The 18020-nt window shown below is 35.2% G+C and overlaps 1 protein-coding gene across 1 annotated transcript; it reads right to left on the bottom strand.

The window, feature by feature from the left end:
* On the bottom strand, nt 1–13697 carry LOC149793520 (uncharacterized). Its single transcript, XM_089966403.1, has 5 exons — nt 13574–13697; nt 12457–12714; nt 6841–7338; nt 3953–4179; nt 1–978 (listed from the first exon to the last, which is right to left on the bottom strand). Exons 3-5 carry the CDS (start codon nt 7133–7135, stop codon nt 766–768), a joined length of 735 nt encoding a protein of 244 aa, XP_089822529.1. The 5' UTR covers nt 7136–7338; nt 12457–12714; nt 13574–13697; the 3' UTR covers nt 1–765.
* Nucleotides 13698–18020: the final 4323 nt, after the last annotated feature.

The following is an 18020-nucleotide window of genomic DNA, read 5'->3' as shown; positions in this document are numbered from 1 at the left end:
AAGTGAAAGTCCGATTTATTTTCAGTTGAAAGTAAACGATAACGACAAAAGGATAGTGTCATATCAATCGAGGTTAATTTTTAATTTGATAACCCTGGCCTCAGCTGTAGTTTCGGAGCAGAATATTTTCCTTCAATAGTTCATAGTCTGCTACAAAATACTAGTTTCATGTGCTGAAATGCGATAAGTCACATGTGCCTCAATTCTCACCGCTCCTATACAAATGGCCCGAGAGTACAGACTTTGAACATCATTGCCAGCTGGTTATTTCGAGTACTGTTTAGCAATATACCTTCTCTCAGCTTAGCATGATAAGATTGCCATTTATACAAAAATAACTGATAATAACTCATGTCACTTGTTAAGTTTAAGATCGCTGCTTTGTTTTTGTTTTGCACAGCAACACAAGTAGGCTATTTGTGGCTAGGCAACTGGATATATTGCCTTGCTCAGGGATACACCACGATAGCTGTCTCAAACTGATGCAATGTTAGGCTTCAAGCCTGCGTGTTTTTTGTCTTGAATGTGGCACGCTAACCACTGAGCCACTGCAACTCCCAATCTGCTGAGTATTGTACCAACTTAAGTGATTATTATTATTATTATTATTATTATTATTATTATTATTATTATTATTATTATTATTATTATCATTATTATTAATTTACATAGAGTGTATGGTATCTATTCCGCTTTTAGTGCTTCAGTTGTATGCAAGTTGTGTCATTTTCCTCAGCAAGATATACTTCAATAGCACGAGCTAAATCATATATCATCCTGACATAGCTCAATAGGACTTGAAAGATCGCATATTGGAGTAATATACGTTAGATCTGTTTCCATTCTGGCCGTCTCATATTGACAACATTCTACAGAAACGTCAACATGGTAGTGACTGTGTTCAGTACTCATGCTGACTTTATGCGGATGTTCAGCGCTTATGTTGTCATTTGCGTGATCAGAGGCAGACATGGCAGCCTGAAATGTAGAATTATATTTGAATGATTTTATTATCTTAAAATACACCAGGGATGTCATTTTGTTCTGGAATTAAATGAAAGTGTAGAAATGTGATAAATAAAACGTTTTGAATCAAGACATAATCTCGAGAATGTGTTGTGTTGGCTAAAGGGTAACTTAAGAAAATATATCTGCAAATCTAAGAAGAAAGAATAAAGTAATCTGATCCAATATATTTCCCGAAATCAAGCTCTAATAATAAAGATGTGTTACACATACCAATATTACAGAATACCTTACAATTATTGACTGAGCCCAGGGTTCGTGTTGTTCTCGAAATTTGCTTAGAACGAGGTGAACATCGATTGCTGTAGAAGTGTATTGGCAGAGCGCTTTTTATAAAGGAGAAAGAAAATGAGCTCTTTTTATATTATGAAATCGGAATATTGTCTTTCGTTCCCTCTTTTCATCTATTGATCGAGCAATTTGAAAATCATCCAAGCATGACGTACAATTTGAAGCATTGCACGTATTGCAGATTTTCAATTCAATTCAAAGGGATCAAATCTCAACAAGTCTTCTAATATTTGCAAAATGACTTAGATATAAATTTCGATAAGTAATTCTTTGTCATGGTTGCTTTGGGATGATATCATGGAACATGGAGGGAGATCGTGATGAAGAGAGAGAGAGAGAGAGAGAGAGAGAGAGAGAGAGAGAGAGAGAGGGTGTGTGTGTGTGTGTGTGAGAGAGAGAGAGAGAGAGAGAAATAATATGTAGTCTATTATCAAAGACTATCCTTTCTATTATATTATAAAAAGGCTTTAATTGGACACCTATGCATGGGATCGTGAATAAATAACGACAAATCCTTTACATATAGTCATTAATCACTGATTAACTAAGAATAAACAAGTCGAGCAAAACGTAGGTGAAACTTGGTTACATATTGTTTTAAGAAATATTACTTAACATTTTAAAGGGCGACGAATTTTTGCCATATAGTTTAAATCAAAGATAGATATGTTGTATATGCATTTCCTCTACGAGACTAGAATGATATATCCTACAGAGAATACATCGTTTACAAGCAGAGACTGCATTAATGCAATGGGTTCACTAAATATTAAAAATTCGACTCGTCACTATTGTCATCTATATATGTTTTAAACAATTGGTACAAATATTGGATGAAGGTGTAGCAACCATAAGCTTATTGTTAATTAATGCTTATTTCTGCCCTAATTTGTGTCGACGGCGAATCGGGATCTATCTAGTAAATTTAGTTACCGACTTCAGATACCAACTAAAAGCACAGGGAGCTACTATGGTAACGAAGGTCACCAACATTGTTATCCAGCTGAAAACATTGTTTCTGTTTACCTATATTCGGTATATTTTGTGATATACGCAGTAGCAGTGTCGAGGCTCAGCAGAAAAATAAAATTTAAGGTAAAAAAAAATCTTTCACAGATTCATGAGTTTAATAATATACTCAGTATTCATCGAATAAATTATTATTCTAAATAGTGTTGAAACACATCCGTTGCAGAGGGTACGAAGGCCTGCAAGGATATATAAACAAAGTACGGTAGTGTAGCCTTGTTTTTATCGAGTATTCGTCTGTTTTTCAATTAAGAATCTATCAATTCAGTACATTTAATATATTTCAATCAGTACATACCCCTTTACTTTCTCTCGTTTCTCCTAGGTTTGTTTTACTTCATATTAACCAAAACTTTTATTTATATGGCAGTTGCTAACAACGAGAATGACAACCCGCAGAAACCCATATGATCTAGCACTTGTTATGTGCAGGCATATTCGTTACTCATTATTATGTTTTGACATTATCTTCTGTAGCTTATTGAACATCTTTGCTTATTAAAGGTCTCTAAATCCAATATAAGAGAGTTATATGTGTCCCTTATACGCCACTTCCTCGTACGTATAATTTTGAATAAATACCTGCTCAAAATTTAGGAGGGTAATAATTGTCAACATTCGTTGACTCTGCGGTGTAGTTAAACATAAGAAAAAACTTGGTTTTTCAGGAATTAAAGATTAATGAATATGCATTAAAATATTTTCATATCTTTGACACGTAAGCTAAAAGACCCATTGAATCTTAAGCTTTTAATCGGTTAAGTTATATAAAGTGTTCAATGTAAATAATGCACCTAAAATTATTTCAGTCAACCATTTTTAAACTAAAATGTACCACAGCTATATACTAAAAATGGAAAATCAGTGTCAGTATTATTTTGGATTCATGTACATTTATGCGGATGTTATCTTAATAAGAAGGTGTTTGCCTATGTTTAAACATGTTTTATTCATTCCATGTATTAGCAAAATCAAATCATATTTGATAGCTCGAAGGTGGCGAATCCCAGACGGATGGACGGATGAAAGAAACATACTTAACAAACCTCCGAGTTGTATAATTTCTCGATCACACCCATGTATTCGATTAGAAAATGTATAAATAACACATATTTAGAAAACAAACCGAGCAATATCAATAAGTGAATGTTTTAACGAAACTGTACCTAACATCCACAATTATTTCCCTCTGATATCTTGTTTTGATGACAAATTTTGTTTTAAAAAATGGAAGGCGCCATTAATATTGTATTCACTTGCAATCTTTAAATTCGCGCTGGTTATCATAGGACCTTCATAACCTATTTTTATTTTTGCAGTTTTCCTGTTTGTATATACTGTTTTATTTACTAAATGTCAACTGCAGCAAGAACATTTATGAAGTACAATTATTTGACCAAGATAGTTTGGTTTTCTTGTAAAGTTATATGAATAAGGGCACATTTGGATAACAAGGTATCGCAGGTATGCTACGAAATGGGCAAGACACAAAGCACAAAATGTTGGTGATGTTATGTGTAAATAATAAATTGCATGAGTCATTTTAATATGAAATATATAGATAGGTCTATTGTTCGATAGATAGAAGATCATCGTTAGTTGTTACCTCATTAATAACTTTGTATGTGTCTTCAATGAGTTCAATATTAACAACTCTCTTGTTTCCTTTTACTCTTCCAAGCCGTTGGAAGAGTCTGCAACAACTATTGCCTTGTTTTTTCTTCTCTGAATCATCGGTGTTTAAATAGATTTCATTGGCATATGAAGATGCCAAATCTGTTAAAGGCATGCTTTCTCTAATTTGGTTTCTTTTGGAAGCATCTGTTGTCATTACTGGAATAGGCATGAACATGTTATACATTGATACGTTTGCTGGAGACTATTTCTCGCCGTCTATACCATTTCACAAACAATATATGAAACCGTGCAGTAGGAAAAAATAAAAATCTAATGTTAATTTAAAAAATATGAGCATATAACAATATTTGCTTAATTCTATCTTTTGTAATCGAGTGTTTCGTAAATGAATTATATATATATATATATAATTCATTTACGAAACACTCGATTACAAAAGATGGAATTAAGCAAATATTGTTATATGCTCATATTTTTTAAATTAACATTAGAATTTTATTTTTTCCTACTGCACGGTTTCATATTGCACGTGTGTCTAAAGTTAGCAAATACGTTTCGTTAATTAGGAACTACTTAACGTTTATATAGCAGTGGCTTTTGCTGTATTAGATTTGTTAGTTTATGAACTACATAAGATGTTTCGTCCATTTGAGAGTATATAAAGTTAAATATCTAGACAGTTTCTGTGTTACTTATGAACCTTTCAAACAAGAAAAAAATGAGCGTGATATTAGCAGTATCCACAACATACGTGAGAAATCCAATATTGAAAATACCATTCTGATCAGTTAAATAATTACTTATGTGAAATGATCGTAACCGTTCGCACATAGAAAGGTTCAGAATATATTCAGAATTTCCTAGGGTCTATATAAATAGCATATAAAAACAATATGGAGCTAAGGGCTATCATATATCTATAAGAGAAGTACCACTTTATGAGTCAGTTAACACACTAAATTTGAGAAAAAATATCATCTGAAGGTTTTGGTAGAAAACTGAGCACATTAGAGCCGAGATGCCAAGGCGACGAAGAAGTCTCTTTTTCCACTGGTTGAATCGACTGTCACAAAACAGATGGTTTGCCAATCTCCCAGTTCAACGTTTGTGATAAATTGTCCCCACAATATGATTCCAAACGATCAATAACAGAACACAAACACAGTTACTGTTTATGGCAGTCATTCCACTGTTCGAGTTTTCTGTAAGGTATACCATCAGACGGAATTAACCAGACTAATAAATGCAGTTAATCAAAAGAAACACTGATATACATCGACAGTAAAACAAATTTCATCCAGTCCAGACTTACGAGAAAAAATATTGAAATCCGCATTCATCCTCAAAATGTACTTTACAGGATCGTATTGCAAATCCGAGGTATATGAACCATACCAAGGGTCCCAAAACCTGATACACATATTAAATTTATACTTTAATTTCGACTACATTTCCAACATAAATCATGTTCTCCTTGCTACACTCGAAACGAAATGAATGTGATATAAGAAAACGTCGTATAATAATTTCAGTTACAAGAATTAGTATTTTCCCCACAATATGATTTCAAACGATCAATAACAGAACACAAACACAGTTACACTTTATGGCAGTCATTCCACTGTTGGAGCTTTCTGTAAGGTATACCATCAGACGGAATTAACCAGACTAGTAAATGCAGTCAATCAAAAGAAACGTTGATATGCATCGACAGTAAAACAAATTTCATCCATTCCAGACTTACTAGAAAAAATATTGAAATCCGCATTCATTCTCCAAATTTAAATTGTAAGTATACCAAAACGAGCATTACTTTATAAACTATGTGTGAGCATGCAATAAACTTCAAAGATCGATAGTCGGTGCCAAGTGCGCTTTACTATCGAGACTGTAGATTGATGAATCTGCGGTTTTGTATTTGTTTCAGAATACAGCATAAAATCAATTACTTTGTTTCTTGTAGTGTGTTATTTGTACTATTACGCCTAAGGTAGAAAAACCAAATGAGTACATAATAACAAATTAAATCAATTTGTAGGGAAAATATGAACTTGCTTTATCGGAGTAATATTGGAGAGTGCCTCAATAAAGCATCCGATATCACTGAAAAGAGAGGAAATGTTTTCCTAAACGTGTATCAAATGCAAAATTCGTTTTGCTTATGCACCTCAGACATGTACGTGGGAAAAAGTTGTATATATGTTGCAACTTCGACGAATAATTATCATTCTTATGTCCTTTATTATATTTATTATCTATTATATTTATTATCTGCACTTTTCTGTGAAAATAAATTGTTTAATGTAACGTAAGTAAATCCTAATTTACAGACTACGTTCAGGGTAGTTTCCCTGCTTGCAAAATCAAAATCGCCAAATTGTCATAGCAGAGACGTATTACATATGTTTAGAATTATACATTATACCTGACACAAGTATAACATAACCTGCCATCAGAGAATGCATGTGCATAGAAAAGAAGCCGAACAAGCAATGCTAATGTTGTTGCATGAAGGGTATCCCAGATGGTCAGCAAGGACTTGTTACCTGCGGTGTAACATTTGGTATTATAAACCCATCTATGAGTTGTGTAAAGTAACTAAGTTACAACATGCACATCAACTAAGTGTATCCAGCTCTTTAAGCTAGAATGGCACAAACTAAATATGTTACCAGAGAGCACTTAACTTGGAAACAATTTAGTTGGTACAAATTTTGAGAGTTTTTGCTTTTAATAGCAACATTGTTCATTTTCATTTGGAGAGAGAATTTATGCTATATGCTATATATTTAAATCTTGAGAATTATTATATGTAGACACATGACATGCATGTTTAAAAGTAGAAGATAATCGTACCCGATCTGCTTAATGTGACTTTACACTTCTGCCTGAATAGAATTAAAACTCCATTGGCGATCAAGGAAATGGCAACAATTACTAGTCCAACCCCTATAAGCGGTCCTAGTAGACCTGGAAGGAAAGACAAATACTCATTATTTCGAAGCTTGCATGTAGGAATAAAACCATGAAAAAAAATACAACACAATGTATATAATGGCATGATTGTTTGCCATGTTATATGTGATACAATCCATAATCTTGCAATGATATATCTTAAAGTAGATGCACTTGTATGATCCACAATATTCATAATTATTTCCCAAATATAAATGACTCTTATTTGTTTGTTAAACACATATATGCGCTACCTGGTCTGGTGCTTGAATATCTGGTTCTGGTCATTGTGCTATGTTATAGCATTTTAGTAAATACACTATGGAGTGCCATAATACTTATCATTGAAATCTTGCTGCAAATAATTATTTCCGTTGATAGGTTTGGTACTGGATTGAGCTGAAATGAAGTGAAACGGTAAATCAATCTTTCATTTGCCCAATCAACATAAATCAATCCATTTTTAATATTTATATATTAAGAGAAATATCTTAAAACATGATAAAGATTACACAGATGGCAAAAAAATGTCATATTTATACTGAAAATTTGTACAGCAGCAATAATATACATATTCAGGTGTGTATGTATATATTCATGCAATGTATGCATCGGATGATTCAAAATATACCCATTGGATACGACCATTAAACACAAGTCCGAAAATTAAACATTAAGGCATAGCAAAAATTAAGCAACAAGAGCGATTATGAAATGTAAGTGGATCACCCTTGCGACGGACATATAATTCTCGGGAAACAACACATATCACATAATACTATAATATATAAATCTGGTTTTATTATGGTACATAAATGAATCAGATAAAACACTAAAGAGGCATTATCAGGCAGTTAAGAAATAAATAATTATTAATAAAATTCAGAAATATTTTAAATATTGGTCTCTGGAACATAAATAAAGGAAATGGTTTAAAGATTTCAAACATGTCAGATGCAAAGTGTGCACATTTAAGATCAAATTAATCAAATGATGAAATACTCAAATACTTTTGATAAATCGTTTACAACTTGTAAAAATTGCTTAAAGTCCAGCTGGATGCCACTAATAATATGATTTGATAGAATGTAACGCTATAGGAGAAAGTGTCCTTAAAAATTGTAATAACATACAAATCAAGTAAAGACAAACTCAAAATGATCATCTATATGCTGCTAAATTCCCTTAAGTGTGTCACCACAATCCATATAAGAATACGGGCGCTTTTATTATATTTGTACAGTAACTGGCTCACTTCTATTAGCACACATTACAGTCGCAGCTACTTTTCCAAGGTTTGTTATCAAATATTTTCTATAGTGTCACTATAATGCCCGAAAACGGGATGGGATTATATCGTGAAACTTTGGTAGATTCCGAAAACATTAAGGATATAAACGAAATTACACTATACGTACATGGGAAATTTAACGTAATTCTTCCATTTCGTAAACAAGACCCTCTTGATACAAGGGGAATGTTTCATATAAAACATCCATAGGCGTAACATTGAGGTAAAACCATAGGCGTAACAGTGGATGTCAGTATGAGTATTTCAGGGAACTATCCATGATTCTCCAGTATGAGTATTTGTGCAGGAAATCTTTCTTTCTCCACACGCAAATGCCCTTTAGATACAATGTTGCTGTTTGTGCCAAACCTCTTTGATATCAAACCTCTTTGCAATCACCAAAGAAAAAACCAAAACTTGGGTGTCCAATATATTGTCAAGTTTTTATTCTATTTTGTTTTCCTTTCTTACATAAGACAATCTTCTTCTTGACATTCGTCCGTCTACGCGAGACAGTGGTGTAACTTCAGGAAAAACTTGTTTCGCCTTCTTCCTGGCTCTATGTTCAGCGTGTTTTATGTTACTGTTTTCCTTGCCTTTTTGAACTCATAGTCTGACATCTAGTCGCTAGGTGGAGCGGTCGTTAGCTCAGCTCTCTCCGTCATTGACCTTGATGTTGGCCGTTTTCATATAATTCTTACAAACGTCTTTGTAACGCATATATTTCCATCCATTTGGTCGTGCGCCGTCTGCTAGTTCAATGTATAGCAGGTCCTAAGGAATGCTGCCTAGGTCCATTTTCTTGACGTGGCCGAACCAGCAAAAGCGCACCTCTGCGATAATACAGAAAATGTTGATCATGTTGGCGTGTCCAGAACCTCTATTTTGGGTACTTTGTCCTGCCACTGGATATGCAGAAGACACCACAGTCATCTCAGGTAGAAGCGGATGAGTTTCCTTTTGCGTCTCGCATAGGTGGTCCATGTCTCGCTGCTGTAGAGGAGCGTTGTGATCATGAATGCATAGTAGACGCGCAATGTGGTCATTGCAGTGAGGTTGGAACTGTTCCAGACAGTCTGATTTAGTCTAGCTATCACTGTGGCTGCCTTGGCAATCCTGCTGTTTACCTCAGAGTCAATGAAAGGCAAGCTGGAGATGGTGGACCCGAGGTATGTGAAGCTTTCAACAACTTCCAAGTTGTACCCATCGATGGTGATGGAGGGAGGGGAGTCTGCCTACATCTCTATGACGTTCATTTTCTTCAAAATGATGGTAAATCCACCTTCCTTACAGGCGTGGGAGAGGTTGCATACCAGCAGTTTAGTCCATCTTCCGTGTGTGATATCAAGGCTGCATCGTCGGGGAAGAGCAGTTGACGTATGAGTACCTCTGTGACTTTAATCATAGCACGGAGACGAGCGATGTTGAACATCTTGCCGTCAGCCCTGGTATGGATGTACACTACCTCGCTGCAGTCCTTGAAGGTTTACTGGAACAGCATGTAGAAGAAGATTGCAAAGACCGTATGAGCAATGACGCAGCCATGCATCACTCCGCTGCTAACTTGGAAGGCCTCCGATGTTGCGCCACTGAAGCACACTGTGATGTGCAAGTTCTCTTAGAATGACGTGACGCCACGACAGCGAGTAATCGAGGTGGGTAGGGAGCAGCCGATCTGCAGGAGCCTAAAGAGTCCACTCAGACTGACCAGATCAAACGTATTCGTTAGGTTTAGGAAGGCGTAGTGAGACGACCATATTCACTGTTGACTGGCATACTGTGACTGTGCTAGGGTCTGCGAGCGCTCCAAGGCGACACGGGCGAAAGCCTTTCCGACGATGCTGAAGAGGAATATGCCCCAGTAGTTGTTGCAGTCGTTACGTTCTATTTTGTTCTTGTACTAAGTGACGATGTTGGCGCCACGGATGTCCTGGGGATGTATCCCTGTTATCAAAAGACGCAGAGGAGTAAGTGCAGGGCACGAGCAGTGCTGATTTCCCGCTCTAGAGGATTTTGTCACACTGAACCGTTCAATAGGGTGTATTTTCGAAGAACTAGAACTCTCACTTACAAATACATGTTGAAACTTAAGAAGTTCAAGACCCAAGGCCCTGCATATACATCGTCTGCGTTATTAAGGACTAATTTGAATTTATATAGGATGAGTTTGCTACTGTTAAAATCTCCAATACGGATTTAATGTAATATTCCTTCTGTATAAAAATCATCTAAATATCAGACATAATTAAACGTTTTTAAGAATGCAAAGAAGAATTTGACATTGCCGATGAAAATCCACCCACCAAATGAATCCGGTTTCACGTACAAAATCGTATCTCACATGTGCATTGGCTCCCTACTTTTAAGCGAAGTATCGTGGAGATGGACATCGACCAGGATCATATGGGTGTAGCCCGCATTATTGTGGTTTCCACAGCATATGCAAAGAAAACCAATGCACTAGAAAGGAAGCGAAGAATGAGGGTGAGATATAAGATCACACTTGCACCAAAGCCGTAACATAAAGATATTCATTGGGAATAATCTATAATAACAGTTGGGACATTGTGTGGATGTCACGATATACCAAAAATGAAACCAAGTACTAGCCCCTCGCTATACGTTGAAAACGTGTCCTCAGTTCATTCGAGGGGATCTGTTTTGAGGGTCCCAATTTCCTGTCGAAAACTGCATTCATGTTTATGATCGTCATTATCATTACGACGTAAGTAGAAGTATCAACGGACATGCAGGGTGCAGTTACTGCCGTGAAAATGTGAACAGGAATTTATCAAGTAGGAGCAACATGTTCAATGTGGAAAGATATGTCGTCACAGTTTGTCTTAGAATCCTTTTTCTTGTCAAGTCGTCGATATGTTTGATCAATAAAGGCTGTAAATATGTTAACACACTGAATAAGTTATTTGATCGTTCAAATATATTCAGGGGCCTTCATTATATCAGTTTCGAAACTGAAACGATATCGTACAGATATGTCCACACTTTTTCAATACCGAAGAAAATCAACACGTCGTGCTCCTTTATTTTGCTAAGTCCTCAGTGGTATGAAACAGATACAGAGGAAATCTATCTCAACTTGGTACCTATCCTTACATGCGCTACTTTTGATATTGAATTGATGAAGAGTTGTTTCTGCAGGACAGTTATTATCGGGCAGCAGCTAGCAGTTCAGTGACAACATTTACGTTCATAAATGTATTGAAAGAACTTCATGCCCGAGAATACCCTAGTAATTGTACCATCTCAATCGTACCATTTCTTGAGCAGTCTCTATGCAGCCAAGGCTTTGCGTTTGCTATTTTACTCGTGCGAAACAGATCGGGCCATATTCTATGGATGAGTAGTACTATCCTGCTCTGCCGCATTTGTTTCAAGTAAAACTATCTTTTTCTTACATCGTACATGTTCCGAAATCTACAATCAAGGTTGAACTCCTCCTCACCACGAATTGATGAAGAGTAATTTGCCAAGTATACAACATTTATAAACAAGATATGAAACAAAGAGAGAGAGAAAGAGAGAGAGAGAGAGAGCCGTGCGTCAAGGTAAAGTAGAAAGTAAAAATATAAATAACATATATTTATGGACAAAGTCAACAAACCGTATATATTAAATATACGCCACAGGGGAATATTTTGTTTCAGGTTATTGGTTTCTCAAACTGAAGAAGAGATCGAGTGAATATTCAACTTGATTTCATACCTCAGAAGAAAAATATTTTAATCAAAGGTACCATTCCATACAAGGCATCGACTTAGAACACATGGAGCTGAAGACAATGATAAATTTATGTACAAATGTGATTTTTGGGAGAAAGAGTTAAACAGTATCTCTCTTTCTGTATATATATATATATATATATATATATATATATATATATATATATATATATATATATATATATATATATATATATATATATATATATATATATATATATATATATATGTGTGTGTGTGTGTGTGTGTGTGTGTGTGTGTGTGCGTGTGTGTGATGGTGTGCATGTATACAGAACAATCATTATCAGAAACTTATTTTATTTTATATTTTCGAGAAACTATAATTTATAGTCTGTAATCAGACGAAACTGTTGTTATTTATAGAAGAACATTCTTTCACGGAAAGGTAGATTCGGGGATACCGGCATGTTGCAATATCAGTTAAAAGACGGTGATTGAATAAGACAAAAGGAACAATATACTTACAAATATTTAATCTGTATGGATCATTCTCAAATTCAACTCCGGATGACTTACACTTGTAAATGTTGTACATATCATCGGCTGCTAAATTCTCTATAGCAAGAATCTTGTTGTTTTGAGAATATTTGCGATTGCTTTCTGTCATAGATCCATTGAGGCTCCAAGAAACCTTTTCTGTGGATATATTTAGGGAATTGCACTGTAACTCTATGTACAAATCGACATGTAGAACCATAGTTATCCAAGGAGGGGTTCCTTCATCTAGAAAAATGCAAAACATACTGAAGCTATAGAAAATCAAACGCTAGCGGCTTCATTTAAAAAAAAATTGTCTGTACTCGTTATGCAATTGTTCTTTTACTGAATATCCAGTTCTCATATTGAACTTTTGTTAATTTATTTTCTTCTCATGAATTTTTTAAGCGTATCTTTATAAAACTTTGGAAAAGAGAGGATTCAATGTCTTTAGCATAATTAGGAACGATTTGTTGAAGGTCTTACATTATAGACGAAATCAGACAAAGTAATTAAATTAGTGGTGCAGGGGTCACAAATTAATATAAATAATATGACTCAAATGCTGAAATTCTGCAAATGTTAAATTATACCTTTGGCTCAGACATACATTGGTAGCGCATTGCACTTAAATAATCAGGCAACCGGTTTATACGTACTATCGTCAATGACATTCTTCATCATAAAGTATGAATTATTTGTTTGATCTAAGATGTTTATATATGCTTAAAAATATTATCTAACCAGATTACGGGTGGTAGGCTTGCAAAGATAATTAGGACGGTAAATATAAATCCTGGACAAAGTGTGTTAAAGAAGTGTTTGTACAAAACAAATGAAACCTTTTAGAAAAGACTAAATACGAAATACGTAAGTTACATCGTACTTCTTTGTATAACTGTCTTCTAACATGAACAGCTACCGAGAGACAAGCTTTCACGTTCTCAATTATAAACTCTGATTATAAAGTTAGCATTAAATCTCTTTATTAAATATCACTTTTAACTACCTTAAACTGACAAATCCATATAATACTAGTAAAACGAACACTTGCACTGTTGTAATTAACGAACAACTGATGAAATCTAAGGTTTATGCAACATACCAATTTGTAGAGTGACACTATCGTTGAAGTCGTCTAAATCCCATGATCGTTCCAACGTGTACATGCCAGCATCTTTTCTTGTAACGTTTGAAATGCTAACAGTTACCGTTTCGAAAATACCGTTGTTTACGTAAACTTGTATTCTTTCATCTTTTTCATGCCAGACGATGTGATTTTTAACTGGCCATACAACCAGAACAAATGACGAGTTATGACTAATACGTATAGAATTCCTGTTTGTATTGTTGTATGTCCATGATAAAGATATGCTTCTTCCTAAAATACCTTCCACAGTCCTTTCTTCTGAGACAAAAGCAAATGTTATGCAGGAAGAAAAAACATACAAGAACAACATATTTCCTTGTACTTAAATGTGTTGATACTGTCCCGCTAATACTGTATGATGCAATAGCATCAAACTGAAGTAGTAATATTGTCTATTTTCCATGTTTTGAATAAATAATAATCGTTGGATAATTGAAAATATCATTATCAGTTTACAAAAGACGCATGTCACAAAATGAGAACAAGCGTTTCAAATTTTCAAATTCAATACTTAGGTTAATGTATGTAGTCCAATGTACATTATTCATCGATAAACAAGAACATAATACACAGTATTTCCGTAACGTCAATTTAAGTAATGATCATCCGTCCATAATTATTTACTTAAAATTTAAAATTGCGACAGAGTCGGAAATGTGTGTGATATTGTTTATTGGCCAATGGACACAACATGAAACAAACTCAGACATTTGTTGTTCAGTATAGAACATGTTTTAATATTTCAATAGATATCATCAATAAGACGGAAACTAAAGAATGTATATATATATATATAAATATATATATATATATATATATATATATATATATATATATATATATATATATATATATCTGTAGATAGATAGATATATAGATAGATAGATAGATATTCGTCATCCACAAGCACTATTACTAACTAGAACAACTATTACTATTGATGATAATATTATTTGCATTTTATTGTTATTTTAGTTTTAGTTACAGCAGTGAGAGTAAAGCAACAATATTAGTAATGTTTGTAGCATGTTAAACTAAATGACGAATATATGGGTATGATTGATTGATCGATTGATTGATTGTTAACGGCGCATCGGCACTGTTAGGCTATTTAGCGCCAAACAAAGTGTTATTTCTATAATCTTTTAAAACGTATAAAAGGTCCTATATCGACCAGCGATATAAAAGAACAAATGGTAGAAATTAAAAAACGGTAAGATGATAACGGTGCAAAATAAAGCTTCCCGATCAAGGGGAGATGTAAAAATGATGAATAGTTATTAAAATGGGACGGTATATGTATATTGCATAAAACTGCACAAGGTGATAGCATACAAGTCAGAGTTTAGGGTAAATATTTACGGCTTTCAGGAACTCTATAATACGAGTGATGTTTATAGTATCAAAAAGTTCTTTCATGTCATGCACAATGTAATAACGATCGCGCGTAGGTTGTAGGTCAAAGCACTCTATCATAAAGTGCTTGACAGTGAATGGTTCATTGCAAGAAACGCACTCTGGAGGGTCTTCACCTTTTAGTATGTGGGTGTGGGTGATATAAGTATGACCAATTCGGATTCTTGCAATGACTATCTCCTCCCTACGAATGGTTCTGTAGGAAGGAGTCCACTCTCCTAGAGTTGGTTTGATGGCATGAAGTTTGTTATTTACAGCATCATTCCATGATGCCTGCCACTTCTGACGAAAGAACTTTCTGATACAAGGTTTAAAATCAGTGTATGGTATTTTAAAATCAGATGGTTCTTGAGTAAGGGCCATTTTAGCAGCGCGATCTGCTTTTTCGTTACCTTTAATGCCAATGTGGCTAGGTAACCAACAGTATATCATATTGTGGGAGATACTCAGCTCGGTATTTTTGACGAGTATGTTTTTTAATAATGGGTTCTCCAGTTTTCTATTGTGTAGTGACTGGAGTACTGATAGCGAGTCGGAGAAGATGATACTGTTTAAAATGTGTTTCTTTTCTATCAGTTGCAGAGCAAGGTCTATTGCTCTGATTTCGGCTGTAAGAATTGATGCTCCGTTTGGTAAACGAACTTGCGTTGTGTGATTTCCACAAACAAAGGCTGCAGCAGCCTTTTCCTCATCCTTTGATCCATCCGTATAAATGTTGGTGTAGTTTTTAAATTCGGTGAGGAGTTCATGGTAAGAGTTGTGGAAGACTGAAGGGTTTGTTTCGGATTTTTTGCCATCGTGTAGCGTGAAAAGAACTTTTGTTTGTTTAATTAGCCAGGGTGGTGTTTCGGAGATGGACGTTTTCTGAATTTTAGAAAGATCTATATTTGTAGTGTCAAGGCTGGATGATATTCTAATGCCAAAGGAAGGTATGACGTTTGGTTTATTTTCGTATAAAGTTTTGTATTTGGGTTGAAAAACAGCCGAAAAAGCAGGATTCAGAGGGTTTGATTTTAATTTCAGTGCATACTGTGCGGAAAGCATTTGTCTGCGATGCGATAACGGTGGTTCATTCGCCTCAGCTAGAAGGCTTTCACACGGGGATGTTTTAAATGCTCCCAGAGCCAGTCTTATTCCCTGATGATGAATTGGATCAAGCATTTTAAGATATGACTTTCGGGCTGAACCATACACAACGCAGCCATAGTCTAGTTTGGAGCGAATAAACGTTCTATATAAATTCAGGATGACTTTTCTATCAGCACCCCAGTCAGTGTGCGCTACTACTTTAAGTAGGTCAAGTGCTTTTAAGCATTTGGCTTTCAAGTGTTTTAGGTGTGGAATAAAAGTCAGTCTTCTGTCAAAGATAATACCCAAAAATTTTGTTTCCTCAAGAACTGGAATAGGTGTTCCATCCAGCGTGAGGTTCGGTTCATCGTGATGTTTTCGTAACTGACAGAAATGCATGCATACCGTTTTTGATTTCGAGAATTTGAAACCGTTTGCATTGGCCCAATTTTGAATTTTGTTTATATTTTGCTGCAGTTGTCTTTCAATTGTATGCATGTGCTTTGACCGATAACATATTAGAAAATCATCAACGTATAACGAACAATCCACACCAGGAGTCAAACACTTGGTGATGCTATTAATTTTGATGTTAAAGAGCGTCACAGATAAAATACTGCCCTGGGGCACACCCATCTCTTGCTCGTGCAGATCTGAGAGGGTAGAGCCCACTCGTACTTTGAATTCTCTGTCGGAGAGAAAGTTGGATATGAAAGAGGGCAGACGGCCTTTTAGACCTAGATCGTGCAGGTCATTTAGTATCCCGTACTTCCATGTCGTGTCATAGGCCTTTTCTAAATCAAAGAAAACCGCTACTAAGTGTTCTTTCTTGATAAATGCATCGCGAATGAATGTTTCTAGTCTAACCAGATGTTCGTTGGTGCTCCGGCCATATCGAAAGCCACTTTGGAAAGTAGATATTAAATTATTAGTTTCCAAGTACCAGACAAGCCGAGAATTGATCATTCGTTCCATTGTTTTGCACACACAGCTTGTGAGTGCAATTGGTCGATAGCTGTTAGGATCTGCGCTATCTTTGCCGGGTTTGGGAACTGGTATTACTGTTGCCTCTTTCCAGATTTTAGGTACATTACCAGTAATCCATAAATTGTTGAAAATTTCTAGAAGGGCTGTTAATGAAGGTTCTGGGAGGTGTTTCAAAAACTGGTAATGTATTTCGTCAGGCCCAGTGGATGTATCGTGGGCCTTATTCAGAGATTCCTTCAGCTCATACATTGTAAACGGTTGATTATAAATTTTCTGAGTTATTCGATGTGAATTTCAACCGTGTCTTTTCTTTGTGAGTTTTTAATCTTCTGAATGCTTCTGAGTAATTAGAGGATGAGGAATTTTTTGAGAAGCTATCAGCAAGTATGTTAACAATGTCATGTTTGGAATTGATATTCTTGTTGTTTACTTTGAGATGTCGAAAGGAATTGTATTTCCTATTTCCATTGATTTTGCGGATCGTGTCCCAAACTTTCTTTATAGAGGAACGAGAGTTTAGAGTTGAAACATATTTTTTCCATGATGTTCTTTTACTTTGTTTAATCGTGCGGCGAGCATTGGCCCGAACAATACGGTACTTAGTTAAATTTTCGGGTGTTGGACGATTATTAAAATTTTTCAGTGCTTCTCGGCGTTGTCTAATGGCCTCTTTACATTCTTTTGTGAACCATGGTTTTGAGAGTTTTTTACCGTTTGGTGAGGACTTGGGAATAGATTCTTCTGCATTGTCGATTAAAACAGAAGTAAAATATTGAAAAGGGTTATTGTCGTTTAAGACAGTATCCTTATTAAGTCTAGTTGTACAAAGTGTTTCAAATTTGGCCCAGTCGGCCTTCTTTAAATCCAATGTGGAACTGCTTCGTCAATTGTAACGTTGGTATTGTTAAGAGAGATTGGAAAGTGATCACTG

Source organism: Sinohyriopsis cumingii, chromosome 8 (genome assembly GCF_028554795.1).
Source record: "Sinohyriopsis cumingii isolate HCF-2022 chromosome 8, ASM2855479v2, whole genome shotgun sequence".
NCBI classification, from domain to species: domain Eukaryota; kingdom Metazoa; phylum Mollusca; class Bivalvia; order Unionida; family Unionidae; genus Sinohyriopsis; species Sinohyriopsis cumingii.
Note: the sequence above shows the minus strand (reverse complement) of the source record. Positions and strands in the feature narration are given on the sequence as shown.

Excerpts from the sequence above, each read along its gene's own strand:
- LOC149793520 (XM_089966403.1), bottom strand. The coding sequence starts at position 7,135 with ATGAATATTGTGGATCATACAAGTGCATCTACTTTAAGATATATCATT. Across the intron at positions 4,180-6,840 it reads AGTCACATTAAGCAGATCGG|TAATGACAACAGATGCTTCC; the intron begins GTACGATTATCT and ends TGCCTATTCCAG. Across the intron at positions 979-3,952 it reads CATACAAAGTTATTAATGAG|GCTGCCATGTCTGCCTCTGA; the intron begins GTAACAACTAAC and ends TCTACATTTCAG.